We start from the raw sequence: 15,168 nt of genomic DNA, 5'->3' as shown, positions 1-15,168 counted from the left end.
ATAGCACAAGGTGGCTGCTACCAGGACAACGTTGTGCAAGCTTGTTTTGTTTAGATTAAGATGGAAATGATGCCTAGTCTAGCATCCACATAAATTGCATGGAAGAATGTTGCAGACTCGTGCTTCAGTTCCCCCTCTTATGCTGGCCTTTACTTATCTGAAGAGAAACTTTTTTTCCGACCTGACCTGTTTCATCCTCTCCTTCTGTTAAAGGCAGAGCTGTCTCTTGTTCCATGTACCAATTTATCCCTAAGGTGGTGCTTTGTGTGGGCATTTCTGGTCAGAACATAGGGAAAGAGCAGGCTCTACCACCTGGCTGCTCCTTTGTGTTGGTAGGGGGAGCAGGGGGAGGTGGAGAATGGATGGGGTCTTGGCTCCCCATTCCCTGTAGGTCCACGCATCCTAGTAGGTTTGCATGATTGTGGTGCGATTAAGTTGGCTAAATCACCCTAAATTTGACCCTGAATGAAATGGTTAATTGGAATAGTTTTGCTACACTTGTATTGCTACAGAATCATGCTGATATAACAGTTGCATCTTAACGGTTTGTCTGTATCCTTGAAATCTACAGTTATTACATCTGTCTATGCCCTATATATTATCTGCTACTACAGCAGATGCCAGTAAACTGGCTTAGTAAGCTTTTGATTTAGCCTGAAATATTTAAAATTACTGAATGGCAAACATCAAGTTGCCTGGAACTGTGGCATGAGTTATTGCTGTCTTCTGGCTGGCTGGCTGATTAAATTTCATATGAAGTTCCACTTGTTCCCACTTCCCTCACCTACACACACTTCTGGAGATCATAGGCTTTAAAAACTGTAAGGCCTGACGTGTGTTTTCTGGCTGTTTATCTATTTAGTGCTGCAGGACAAGCCTCCCCTGCAATATTTTAAATGGTTGTCTGCTCAGTAAATTAAGTAGATGAAGAAAGTAGGTAATTAAAGCAGTGACTATTAGTGTTAATGAAGTGAGGAGCTGAGCTGCTAATCTATTGTAAACCTCTGTTTTAAGGATTTTATAATGGCCATAGACGTCTGTTGTGGGCAGGCACTTGTAAGGGTTTTAGGCAATGCTCAGTTTTAAATGCATCTTGGACACAACTTCTTGTGCTGCACAGTTTTTTTAAACATTTGCTGTAAAACTGGTACATCTTAACAGTTTTGGTTAAACTCTTGTCAGCCAAATTAAGCGTCCTGTGAACTGACAGAAAAATTGAGTTTCTTGTGAAGTATGCAAGGAACAGAGTCTGATTCGTTGTTTGATTGACCTGAGGTAAAACATTTTGGATTTTAAAATTAAAAATTTAAAGACCATTTTTCTCCAGGACCATTTTCCTCCCACCCCTCTTGATTATTTTTTTCCCACCACCATGGTACTAGGCCTATATGACAAAGGCAAAGTAACCACAAAAAGGAGAATTATGATATTAATTCTCTTTTGTTGAGCTGAGGGGTATGAAAATGCTAGAGGAAACCAGTTACAGATTTAGTAAAGAATGCATCACATATGTAACTTGCTCTTATTAGAAAATCCTTTTACAATAAATACTGATGTCTGTTGCATGCAATGTCAGAGTTTCAGTATTCTGTATTCTATCCAAGGTGCAGTCACTAGTATAAAAACCTACTACCAAAGTTCATTGGAAATGCTGCCTTTCCTATAGTGGCCCAAGATGGCAATCTTGTTTAGTTTAGATAAAATAAACATCTTAGAATATGCATGAATGATTCATTCCCTAAAATGTAAATAGAATTTATTCATTTTAAGATAACTGGACTATACAAAATGACCAAAGAGAGCTTGTAAAATTGTTAACAGTTCTTTATTTTGCAATGGAGTTAACTTTACAGACCAAGTTCCAATATTGCACAACTTGCTTGATAACATAGTTTGCTAGCTCAGTTGTGGTCTTTATAAAACACGTGAAGAACATTAGGGTATGCGCGTAACACAGTCAACAGTCAAACTAGTAAGTCGTACTGTATCATCTTATCTTTAGCAGGATGAAAATGCTACTAGTAAATGGCAGCAGCTTAAATAAGTTAATTTAAAATATTTACAACTATTTTAAAACAAAGAAACCTAAAATAAGTGAGCTAATTTTACAAAGTTGTACCCAGTTTATTTTTCAAAATGTGCATGCACACATTTTCCCCACTATTATTTAGAGTGTTTTGAGTATCAAACAGCATATATCTACTCTGTAGATAGCATCCTTGTCTAACACTACAGGTGTTAGCAACTTTCAGTTAAATGATCAGAAAATAAAACAAACTTACAGAGAAATTAACACACAATGACATATTCTGTCTTCCCAAATTGCACCTAGTTTAATATTGAGTTGTTAGCTACTTTCTGCTTTTGTATGTCTATAAAGCATCTAGCTCACCCAGGGTCCTATGCAGTAAACTTTTATTTTTGACTGTCTGGAAAGCCTTTTTCAAGTTACTCTAGCTTTAAAGTGCCTTGCAGATCATCTCTTGAATCATGCTGATTTTTAGGCTTTAGATGTTGAGAATCAGCTTTGAGATTTGTTCCTCAACTATCATTCATTTCAACAAAAATACAAAGCTTGTAATTTGTAGGTTAAATAGTTTCAAGTTGGGAACATGGTCTATTTCAAATGAACATAAGGCTTTTGCAAAGATGCTTCTTTTTCTAGGATGAAGTGTGCTATTTCTCAGCACTCTCAGACAGGGCAAAACTGAGTGGTGCTATAGGATGTATAGAGAGATCTTATTTTCAGTTCTTTAGAAGGCAAGTTTTATTGTAAGTGCACAGTAACTGTCCTTTTACTGATCCTGTTGTTTGTTCTCTAGGTAATTTAGTAGTTTTTAATCTAAATTGATCATTAGTGACTCCTATGACTCCTAAACTTTAAAAATATCCTTCATTTTTTTCAGTACTACTACATACATAGATACTGAAATAAATAAGTCTTACCTGCAGCTTGCATAGAAACAGAATTAGTTGCAATGTAGCCCATATTGAAATTCCAAAGGAATCAAGTTTCAAGTAAAGTGAATTTTAATTTTTCTACAAATGATTTCCCAGCAGCTCCCACACTACCTCTCCTTCAGTCTAAACACTATGTAGGTTTAGATTTTAAGAAAATACTTTTGCATTTCATGCCAACCTCTGATCTTCAGTTATGTTCCTGTGCATATACAGTACATTTACTGGATTAACACAGGTGTTAAAGAAAACAGATGTCTGGACATTTTACATATATACTTCACATTTCTGGTCTGCATAGATGGGTTTTCTTTTTTCTTCCATGTTCAGAAAGCTTCACATTAGACAACAATTTTGTTTTGAAAGAATCAGTACAATGAACTTTCAGTGTTCAGAAGTGTAAAGGGAGAAGTGAGCTTCTTTGTTTGAGAACTTCCAGCTATTGCTGAGGGAAGGCACAAAGTGCTTGCAGCTTTCTGCCTATTTTTGGCTCCCCAACTTAGAAAAGGGACTTTGGGAGTCGTGGTCTTCTTGCTGTGGTCAATTTTATCCTCTTCCATGGCTAAACAGATCAAGGAGTATGTTTTTTGCATTCCCACAGAGTAAGTTGCGCTCTTATTATGCTGTAGGAAAAGGAAGGAGAAGAAGCATTATAAAACTCAGTCATCCATGAGAGGTCAGACATGTTGAAGATAACAAAAGATTACAAAGCTTGCAAATAGTTTTCCAAGACTCCGCGTAATTAACAAAGAAGAATGCTGCAGTCTGCTTGAATGCAAGCCAAGCTAAAGTGCTGATTTTTTCTTCACATTTTTGCTTATGTGGATGCAAGTCATTCAAAAGAATATGTAATGAGGTGAATCCTTCTGTCAATCAGTTTCCTTTGTCATTCAGAATCACAGTGGCAGTCCTGGAACTCATCTGCAAAGCTTAAATAAATGGGTTTTGCATAAACATATTTATGGGAATTTGTGCTTTGGGGAAGGGATGGAGGGGACAGGCATCCAGTTTGCATAGTTACAGGCTTACAACCATGCCTGCTCCAGTGTTACAGGAAAAGATGTGCTTTCCTGCAACAGAAGATGCAGACATCCCCCTAAAGAACTTATCCACTGCCCCACCCTAAGTGATTACACTGCATTCCAGCCTTTTGTCCCACAAAGGGCTGGCAAGGGGAAATGAAGGTTTTATTTCAGCAAAATATTTCCATCAAAGTGGGCTCATCTTCACGAGATGCTACTACACCATGTTTACTGGGCATTTATTTAGTGCTCAGTAGCACCGGCAAACGCCTTTTAAGTGACGCTACCATGCAATAGCATCTCAACACGGTTTTTGCCACATGCTACTGCACAGTAGTATCAGGTTACTGTGCAGTTAGCATTTTGCATAGATGTGCTCAGTGTGACCAAAAGAAAGGGCCTTAAACGAAGGGAACTGAAAAAATTTACAAAGCCAAAGCACAACAGAAATGCCTTTGCCATTTGTTAAGACAACAATACTGAGTGCCAGCTTGTGCCTGAAGTTTGTTGAAAACCTAGAAAGTATGTAGCATTACACTTGGCTAAACTACTGGTGCTTTTATCGCATTACACTACAGATATTATTTCTCATGAGTTATTTTGAGCTTAACATTTTTAAATCTTGTGATCATTACTTTATAATCTAAAGCTTCTATAGCAACTAAGTAACTTTGACTTTATATATCTTTGGTTGGCAGTATTAAACTATTCCATTAACCCTTGACCAGCTAATACGAAAGTTGAGGATGCTGGAAACCAGGGGCTTGAGCAGAAACCTAAGGATAACAAAAAGATGCCCATACAAGATGCTACTGTGCAGCTGTTGAATCTACGTGATTCTGTAGCCCTATAAGGATAGCAAAACTTCTCCAGCTTGGCCTTCACTTCATTCAAGGTCAAAGTTAAGGCAATTGAGCTTGTATGCTACAGGCTCCTCAAAAACTGCTAAAATGTATGCTTGTCCATATGGCACAGCTCCAGAACTACATGAACACCATCACTGCTTGCCCTCTACCTCCTTCCCCACCACTTAATTCAGGGTCTTTGGTCAGGGAAAAAAAGGAGGGCATGGGTGAATGTCTTTCACCCTTTGGGCTCCAGACCTGCACCAACTCAAAAGCTGTACCAACAAGCCATCTTTAGATATTAAAGCAATATCTAAATATGAACAAGGAACATCATTGCTGCTTGCACTTTTTTGTTGCATATTTGAGAAACTGACACAATTAAAATGTAATTGTCTTAACCTACTATACCACCAGTTTTCTTTGAGTTTGTAGTTAGGCAGTCTGATTAGTAATAAGAGATGGATTACTTTGACTGAAAGATCTCAGGGTAGGGATTTTTTGTTAAAATGTGTGAGTAGTAACTAGTACAGTGGGGACTCAGCCCTTGATTGGACAAATGTTACATACCATGTCTGCCAGTTACTAGAACTGCATCAGGCAGAGCGCTTTTGCTTCTAATAATTAGCAATTCTCACAAGCGGTGGTAAAGTGTGTGGTAAAGTCTGTGTGCCTCATGATCACACATGTCAGCCATTTCATAACAGCCTGGCTGTGCAGTAAACATATGCACGTGGACTTAATTTTAATAGCTAACAGGGGAAAAAAAGCTTTTACATGGAGTCCGGTTCCAATTTTGAAGTTACTGAGATACTAATAAAGTGGCAGAAAATGTCCATAGTACAGTCCTTTCAGCATCTGGGTTTTGGGGTTTGATGCTAAGATGTGGTTTATTCTTTTAAGAAAGATTCCAATAAGTGGCAGACACTGGGTTCCCCCCCCCCCCCTTTTTATTGAATACTTTTCAGACTTGAAAAGGGGCCACCTCTCTACTTACCATAGAAGCTGTTGTATCCTGGCAGCTTATAACCTGAATCTCAATGTCCTGCTCTCCCTTGCTTTTTAACTTCTCCAAGACCTCGTTCACTCCCAGCCATTTGCAATCCATTCCTTCAACTGAAATAATATAGTCTCCTTCTTTCAGACCCAGAGACTATTTAAAAAAGAAATCATAGTAGCATGAGCTGAAGCTGTGAATAATATAAATCCCATTTTTATATCAAGTGTTTTATATCTAATGGTATTTTCCTTTACAGTTCTGTATAAAACTTGATATCATGACACAAAAGCCTTAATAAAAAGTGACAACTACAACATGGACCCTTTTTTGTAAGCTCGTGTATATTAACGTGATTCCAGTATAAATACTGAATCTTCTCAGCTTTTATTTTGTATTCCATTCATCCATTTTTCTGTCTACATTTTTTCTAAAACCCTTTAAATTTTTTTAAACTATTGCTTGCTCTGACCTCCCTAGCATTTTCCTACTTAATGTTTTACCTTTTTATTTCTTTCCTCACCCTCTTCATTTTACTCTTCAATTTGTTATTTATATCTAACCTTCATGATTCAGTCTCCCACTCTGCTATAGTTCCACTTGTGGACTGGGGCAAACCTACACAGAACAGTCTTTACATCTCTCTCTCCCTCCACCCCCCCTCGCACAAAAAAGGAAGTATAGGTTAAAGGCACCAATACAGTCTATTTCCATTCCCCCCAACATGCACCTCCTTTGCTTCCTAATCCTCCTTTCTACCCACTGTGTTTTCTCCCTGTTCTCTCCTCTTAAAGGCTTTTCCCTCCAGCCACTTGCTAGATTTAGCTTTTTAAAAACTAAATTGTTAACAGCACACTGTACTATCTGAATGCCTTACTATTGCCTACATCTTAATTAGACTGAAAAAAAATCATAAAAACTTGGGAAGAACCTGGAGAAAAAAATATAACTACAGCAATATTCTACTTACTGCTGCAGAACAGACTGGATCAAGACTATGAACCTGCACAGGTGCACCCCCTCTAAGAGTGAATCCCAACTTCCCATCTTCACAATGGAAACAAATAGTGCGAGGGGCTGTCCATCTCTGCTTGGCTGAAAACACTGATAACGGGCCCTGCAGGAAGCAAAGCAACAGGCAAATGACTTGCATTATTGCTTGCAAGTAAGTTGGCTAACTTTGTCTCCTTTCCATGATAGCCTCTCACTTTTAAATTACAATCTTTAATAAAGCCTGTGGGACTTGAATGTTAAACTCCCACCTGCTTCACTAGAAGAAAGGTCAGTGAAATGTATCCCTTCACCTCAAAACCTTGCATGAAATCCACAGTCTTATCACTGGGTTCAGGACCTTTCAGGGAAACTTAGAGTGAGGCAAGAGCGCATGCATTGGGCAATTTAGACCAGGTCCAAGGTGACTATTGCAGGATTCAGTAATCCCCACAACCCTCCCCTTCAGAGGGAGGACAGGCTGTTCCAGAAAGCATCAGGTGTTTTAGTCTCCTATTCCTTCCTGTTAGTTAGATTTGTGTCATGTGGAGTGTGCACATCACTACTTTCCTCATGCTGCACACCTCTATTCTGTTACAAAAAGAGCTCCGTACCCAGAGTCAGGCATGATTTCCTTCTGGTTCTTTATGTACAGTGGGACAAATCCCATCTCAAATAAAGTGACATGGGGAGAAATTTAGCTCAATGACCACTTTACTCATATTATTCTTTGGTCTGCAAGTCTGAGATTAAGAACAACCTTTCAATGCTTGTTAACAAAATACTTGCATTACAGAAACACACACATTATTTCAAGCGAAGTGATACACATTTCCCCTTCTGGTTAGAACACCCCTTAGTGAAGTGACAAATAGTACATTAAATTTCACATACCAGCCTATGAAAGAAGTCTTTGACTTTCACCTTGGACAACTGAGGACTAACCATGTCCACTTTATGTTCTGTTTTAGCTAGAACAAAATGCAAAAACATATGTTAGTTCTCTCAAGTGCTAGATCAAGTGCCAGAGACCATGCATCTCTTAACAGGATGGACAAAAATAGTGCAAGCTTACATATATCTTATATCAAGCTAGCAATCTTTTTTATATCATTACCAGACTTAACAAAGATGTGCTCTCTGAACTTAAGCATTGTCCTCTATATGTAGAAAGCCATTCACTGAAGACTCATGCATATTCAGGAGAGCTTCTAAACAAAACTGCCTAAATATATGAAGACACAGTTCAGAAGGCTTACTAAAAATCTGATCTCATCGCTCCAGTCTGTAACTTAGAAATATATGCAAATACCAGAATATCTAGACTGCACCATTTTTTTTACTGATATCTTTGTGCTGGTACATACAGTGAACCTTCTATTGACTCTATAATCTTTTTGCCCTTTATTGGACTTGCCTCTCCACCTCCTACCTGTTAAAATTGTTTAAGGCAACACTTGCAAAATGAGTTTCTGGCTCTTTATATATGTATTGTGCAAGACAAAGGCCTTTATCTGAAGTACTTCAGTTCTGTTGAGGTAGCCAAATCTTAAGTTGTTCTTTGCATGTGGGTAATATGAAGTAACCCAAAAAACATAGCTGATATGTAATTTTTATTTTGAAATACTTGAGAACTTAGAAACTTGTCCCACCGGTATGAATCCAGAAAGTGCTGATTATTTGAGTGTGTTGTCAGAAACTAAGGATGCCAACACATCATCCACACACTGCAGATATCTTCACTGTGGAGATTTCTTTTGGGAAAAAGTTCTAGCTTCTCTATGTTTGGGGCCATCCCAGTCTTTCTACTCCATGCATGATGCCCAAGTTTTGCTCCTGATTAGTCTCCTACTGTATTATTCTGATTTCATACAGTCTCCTCCTCCATCCTTTACCATGGGTTCAGCTTCCTTGGTAGCATATGCAAGAGTTCCCTCCAAAAATGTGCCTTTCATTTTAATGAATAACCATGTGTAAAATGTTTTAAAGGTATCTAATTATTATTTCCTAAACATTAAATCTGATTAGCAGAAAAGCTGTTTAAATTAACAAATGTCCAGACTGTCCAGACCCCGCTTCTCCACATAGCTCATTCTTTAACCACAAAGTCTGAGATCTACTTCCAGACCCTTTTCAAGGTGCCCACCACTTTGTGAAAAATGTGCCTAAAAATCCCTAGTCACTTTAAAACACTTTAATTTTTAGATGGAGATACTTACGAAGGATGTCTGGAGCTTGTATGAGACTCAGGAAGTCGTCTTCCTGCTCCTGCTGAGCGTACTTGAGTAGTGAGCGCTTGTGAGCAACTGTTAGGATCTCCTGAAGAATGTCAATATTTCGAAGCTTTTTGCACAGACCACAAGCTCTCAGTGCATCTTCATGATAAACAAGGGCTTTGCGTAAGTGTGCTTTTCCTGGAGGAAGCAAAAACTATTAGAAATCTTGGAAACAAAAGGCTACATAAAGTACAATTGATATTAACAATCTTCAGACACTTTATCCTGTAGGAAGTAAAAGCTGAAAGCCTAATCTTGTGCTCCTTATTCACCTGAGCAGCCCTCTGTGAGATCACCAGCAAGACCAGGTACTACTTCTTCAAGAGGAGACTGGATAGGCACCTGGCTGGGGTCTTGTGACCCCTCCCACCCTCAGTGCTCATTCCTGCCCATGGCGGGGGGGGTTGGACTTGATGATCTGTCTAGGTCCCTTCCAACTCATTGATTCTATGATACTTAAAGTAAGACCATTTCTGCATCAGGATTGTTTTACTATCTTGGGAGTACACTATCTTGGTAAAGCACTTTTATGCCTTTATACAAGAAAAGCTGTGCTGTGTACTGATATAGTAAAGCCCCATCTGCCTGACATCCCAACCAAAACAAGCTACACCAGTAAAAGTGCCAATATGACCACATCTGTACAAGGAGCTGCTGCTGGCACAGTTGCATCCATTGGGGATAACACCTCTCCATGCCCCTTTCAGACACTGGTGTCTCCTGTAGGCTCAGCCCAAATTTAAGAACTAATTTGATTTACTTTGGTGCCTAGATGTTACTAATGTAGAAATATTTGCAAAAATTAGAACTTTATCATTATTCTCAAAGTCATGGTCACAAAAAAGAAATTAGGATAAATCCTGCTCCCCATTTCAAGTAATTTTAATCAGGCTAGACAATAAAACTTAGAGCCCAATTCATCCCATTAGTCATTTTGAATAGGAGACTATTTTTCCTGTCCAAAATTTAGTTTGTCTTAACTGATACATGCTTATAGCTGCAGATGTTCGTTATTTATATCTCTGTATATGGGATATAATGGGACTTTACTATATCAGTACACAGTATGTATCTCCTTTTTATAAACAATGAAAAATATATTTTTATTTCAATATTAAAATGTTTCTGTATGGTACTTTTCTGCTGTGTTATAGTTTGAATAGAGGTTGAAATTACCTAGTTGTTGTCGTTGAACTTTGTCCTTTAAAATGGTTAGAATTGTCAGGCCTTCAGGCATGTGGTCATACAGTTGGGACCAGATCTTTTCCTGCTGGTCTTCATCATCAGTAGACTGCACTAAAATAATACATATAAAATTAGCCATGCATCTCACTCCACTCAGGTTGACTGTTCAGGGGCGGAAGTATTAATCCTCTGGAAACATCCATCTAAACTGGGGAGCAGGGGGTTCAGGGGAGAGTCAAGCTTCTTATCTTAACTTTTACATTAAGAACTAGTCCTACTGTCTGCAGCCTGAATGTGAAAAATTTAGTGCGCATAAGATTTCTCAAATCTTTTTGCAAACCTTAGCTAATCATTGCACCTCTATTCCAGGGGGAAAATGGATGAATAGATAAAGGCCACAAGGGATTTTACAGAGAGACTGTATGAGACCTGCGGAGCCCTCAATGTTTAGTCCTGCTCCCAAGACAAGCATTTCTTAATACTAGTGGTTTATATTGTATATACAGAAAAACAAGGTATTCTTACACTTGTGGTCACTCAGGATGGTAGCAACAAAGTAGTGTGCCAGAGCTTTGTAATGGTCTGACTTTATCTGTGCCAGTTTTGACCAGGAATAAGGGATGTTCTCCTTGACAGGAGCCTGATTCATTGCAGTGTCAACAAGCATGTAAACCTCTCCAACCTGCAATAAAACATATAATCTAAGTATGAGAATCCAGATATCACCATCCTTTAGTTAGTTGGAAAGAGAGATACAGGAGAAAAGAAAATTTAGGTTATTACAGAGCATTATGATTGGGATGGCCAAAATTAAAAGGATGACTGAAACCACGTATCAGGGGAAAATGAAATCTGAAACTGACTGAACAGACTCCTGGAAAATAGAATAATTTTGTACAGCTATGTATGGTCTTCATATCTGATACTTGTGCTTTTACTGTATGTTCTATAAATATTGTCTAATAGTATACAATGTTTTATAACCTATAAACAGATTATCCTTTCAGATACATTAGTAAGCCAAATAGGTTACTTTGTGTGTGAATTTTGGAAAACAGCGTTCAAAGCTGGCTTCAGGTCATCTCATACTGTAAAATAAGTTTGGTCAATGAAGGCTCTTCAGGGTTGGCAGGGTAACTAATGTACCTTGCCTACAGTAGGCACTGTAGGTATATCTAGAAGATATAAAGCAGCACCATGCAGAGATACTTGACCTAGCTCTGCATGTGCTGCCTCCTCAGCTAGAAGCACTACAGCTGCATTCCTCAGACACTGTACCAAGCCTTGGTTAATTTTCTTTGTATGGGCTTAAGAACTGATGTGAACTAACTCAGGCAGACCTGAAGGTATGTACAACCTACCCATTCCCAGGTGTTGCCAACCTCCATTAATTTTCACATTTTTTTCTCTGAGAAAGCCACTGTTCTCATTTTTAGCTGAATCTAGGTAACAGTTCTGCTGCCCCCACACTTCAAATCACTAGCAAATCTTCCCCACCACAATTCCCCCGCTACACATAGGATTCTGGTTAGGGTCAATGAAACAACATTGTGGTGTTCTGGCTCTTTAGCCAACCCCAGCTGCACTTCCAGCTGCAGGAAAGTTAAAGCAAGATCAGCATTTAGCAATTTGATGATGTAGAAGGGATGAAGTGGTACTACATAAGAAACTATCACCTACTTCTGATGGAACCTGGTGAAAAGACCTCTTAGTAGAATGACCCTTTAATACTTAATCTACGATCAGACTAATTTAGGACACACTGGGCACGTCTACATAAGATGCTAACTTCACAGTAGCCTAATAATACTGCGCAGTAGCCTATTAGCACCACTTATGCTGACATGCTGCTGCGCAGTAGCATCACCAAAAAGGCATATGCTGGCACTACTGCACAGTAATGCCAGTTACTGCACATTGATTTAGTACTTGACTATACAAGTGCTATACTTAATGCACAATAACTAATGAACATGTAGATGTACCCACTTGGTTCTTGTTCTTAAACAGTCAGTAGATTTCTTGATGCTGTACTAAATCCAATTTAGCTTACAAAATCCCTCCCCCCTGTGGTCATAACTAGACATTTTGTCAGTTTGTCAATTAATTTCTGGGAGAACTGCACAGTTACATACTTCAGCCTGCTAAAATGAACCACATACACATTCAAAAAATGAAGTCAGTGTCTAGTTGCTGTTTTGATAGGTTTCCAATTGGGATGTGGTGTTAATAAACTGATCTGTTACAGGGATAATGTTAAACTTATACAAGTATTTCCATATGCCAGAACCTACAGCCCTGTAAGCTAATTTTTCTAATACTGTGCCAGCCATCTGCCACAAATCCTTCACGTTTTCAGCTTGCAAATTAGTTTTTTTTAGAATTTTAACGAATGCTAAAAAACCTCTTTAACATTTTAATACATTGGCAGTATCGATACAGATCTGAAGTAGTGATTTTGATGATGGGTTGGGAAGGAAAAAGAGAGCTCTTTTTGTAGATTTAACAGTCTCATGGCTTACCTTTGCAACCTCTTGGGCCATCTTTACTAGTGTAAAAAACTCATTGCGTATTCCAGGGAGACTGATCTGTTCAAAGACGCATTCTTGAGCTTGAGCAAGCATCATTTTGGCTAATACACTCAGCATAGCTGGGCTCATGTCGTAACTTGGTGTATGAGTGAATGTTTCCTTTAGGTAGTTCAAGATTCCTGAAATATTAACATGTTTTACTAATTACAAGAAGAAAACAGGTGAACAGCTAACTTCACTGCTAAATTAAGCAGTGAACAGTTATGACTGGCACATAAGATAACTGCAGAATTTGAAAATGTACTTTCTAGGGACTGTTCAAGGCAAATTAAGTCATCCCAAATGAGTCTTGGTAAATAGTCAATTAAATTGACCTACTATTTAGTGTCCTGCATTACCAGGATGTGCCACAATTCCCTAGGTTATCATTCACCAGAGCTGCAAAAGTTGACTTGCCTACAACTTGTCTGCCTGTTCTTAGGAGTGCTGCTCAACTAGGAGCATCACAGTTCCTCAGAGACCAAGCAGAATGAGGTTTTACTTAACAGAAGAAATCTGAAGGACTCTGAAAAGGAAGCAAGGGTAAGGACCCATAGGAAAGAACTGACACCAAGTACCGCAAAGGATACTGGGTCATTGTGTACTTGGATTTTAGAGCTGCTCTGACCCAAAAGTAAACAGGGATAGTATGTTCAGTAGGGTAAAATTAGATTCTACTTCAAACCCAGTTCAACTAAAAACAGTTTTGATCATTTAGAAACCTAAAACAAACACCAACTGTAGTGTAAACAGTTAGTAACACTTTCAGGGATTAAAATGTAACCTTCAACATGCATCTCATCCAACTGGTTTATCAAGTTCCACTCGCATGCTAATTGTCCAGTATTACTGCACAACTATCAAGGCAGAACTCAGTGCCCTAGAAGTTCCCCATTTATCACAAGTGTTTTTTATTCCTTGTTACTACTTACCTGTTCAGCCTGCTATGCTCCTATTATTAGTGCTAGTTCTATGATCTTACATTTCAGAAGTAGAAGCTGAAGTTATGCAAAGAGTAATCAGTGCCATACTCCGCTCTTTTAAAGAGCTCTTGAGCTCAGAAACGTCTGTCAAGCCCATCTGAGCTAAGCCCCTTTCTCAGATTCCTTTAGAAATTGAATTTGCTCAGAAAGTCCAGAAAACCACCCTCATTTTCTGATATATGAGTTGGCTCTCCTTTGTCTTATGACTTTTTTTTATCACATAGAGAGAGGGCTTTGCTATGGATTGAATCAGTGCCACTACTTGTATCTAGCTGCAAAGAATGGCTACTACAGATGCATGTACTGTATTGGAACACTGTATGCTGTGTTACCAAAGTGCTATGGTGCCATGCACAAGTACAATGACTAGTCTGCAAAAGATATGCTACTTTGGCTGCAGATGACATGCTTCAGTTTGTAAACTAACACAGCTCTACAAATACACTTACATGACTAATGCTCTAATTAGTGATTTATTTAAAGGGAAATTTCTCTCCTCTGCTACCTCATATTATAAATGCTGAAAACTCTTTTTAGGCAGATCAGTAGCAAGACAAAAATCTATTTAAAAATGCATGGAGCATCTTCTCAAAATCTGTGCGCAGTTCTTTGAATACAAGAGCTGGCAGTATTACAGTAATACACTTTGTGTTCGTAGTTGCCAGGTATGATGGCTTTCAAACAGTCCAACATTATAATTATCATCTTGCAACACATTTTGATAATGTAGCTATTAAAGCTGGCAGACTCTAAACATCTAGAAATATTTTTAGTAATGTGATACCTTTAGATTTACATAATAACTTTCATGCAAGGATCTTACAGGCAAGAAATAAAGGGTCCCACTATAAAACCCACTCAAATGAAAATTAAAGCTCTCTCTGAATGCTACCCGAGAAAGATGCATTTCTCCTTTATTTCTATTACTAACTTAGCAGAATAAAAAATATTATGAATATATAATTATGGTCATTGATTCTGCTCATTTAGAGAGAAAGGCATATATCTCATTGATTTTTACATGGCTCAAAAACATCATTTGAGAAGAAAAAGAAGAATAATAATTTTTCTTTTTTTTTTTTTTTTTAAAGATAGATTTAAAATTTAAAATGTCAAGACCATTGCTCAGATGTTCCACCAGCAAAAATACATTGACTCCAGTTATTGCACTGGTAAAACAGAGTGGACAATTAAAAAGTTAATGTACAGCTACTACCTACATCTTCAAATTACAGCTCACTAATTATTAACCACAGTATTCATTTTGTCTTTATCAACCTGGTTCAGGCTGCAGCTCCAGGTTTTGAAACATTAGTTTAATGTTGCAAGGAATGTTTAAATT

At 38.2% G+C, this 15,168-nt stretch overlaps 1 protein-coding gene across 2 annotated transcripts in view; it reads right to left on the bottom strand.

Moving 5' to 3' along the window:
• Positions 1–1,806: 1,806 nt before the first annotated feature.
• RHPN2 (rhophilin Rho GTPase binding protein 2) overlaps positions 1,807–15,168 on the bottom strand; it is a 53,941-nt gene continuing 40,579 nt past the window's right edge. Inside the window, exons 8-15 of one of the 2 annotated variants that reach the window (XM_019505594.1) lie at positions 12,796–12,983; positions 10,799–10,955; positions 10,265–10,384; positions 9,032–9,226; positions 7,707–7,783; positions 6,793–6,939; positions 5,823–5,978; positions 1,807–3,581 (exon numbers count right to left, since the gene is read on the bottom strand). In XM_019505594.1, the coding sequence (XP_019361139.1) occupies positions 3,327–3,581; positions 5,823–5,978; positions 6,793–6,939; positions 7,707–7,783; positions 9,032–9,226; positions 10,265–10,384; positions 10,799–10,955; positions 12,796–12,983 (1,295 nt within the window). In that variant the 3' untranslated portion in view covers positions 1,807–3,326. The remainder of the gene's footprint in view (positions 3,582–5,822; positions 5,979–6,792; positions 6,940–7,706; positions 7,784–9,031; positions 9,227–10,264; positions 10,385–10,798; positions 10,956–12,795; positions 12,984–15,168) is intronic. The other variant, XM_019505596.1, reaches the window with a different exon arrangement.

The sequence above is a fragment of the Gavialis gangeticus genome, unplaced genomic scaffold, assembly GCF_001723915.1.
Source record: "Gavialis gangeticus isolate Ggan-Ray unplaced genomic scaffold, GavGan_comp1, whole genome shotgun sequence".
NCBI classification, from domain to species: Eukaryota; Metazoa; Chordata; order Crocodylia; family Gavialidae; genus Gavialis; species Gavialis gangeticus.
Note: the sequence above shows the minus strand (reverse complement) of the source record. Positions and strands in the feature narration are given on the sequence as shown.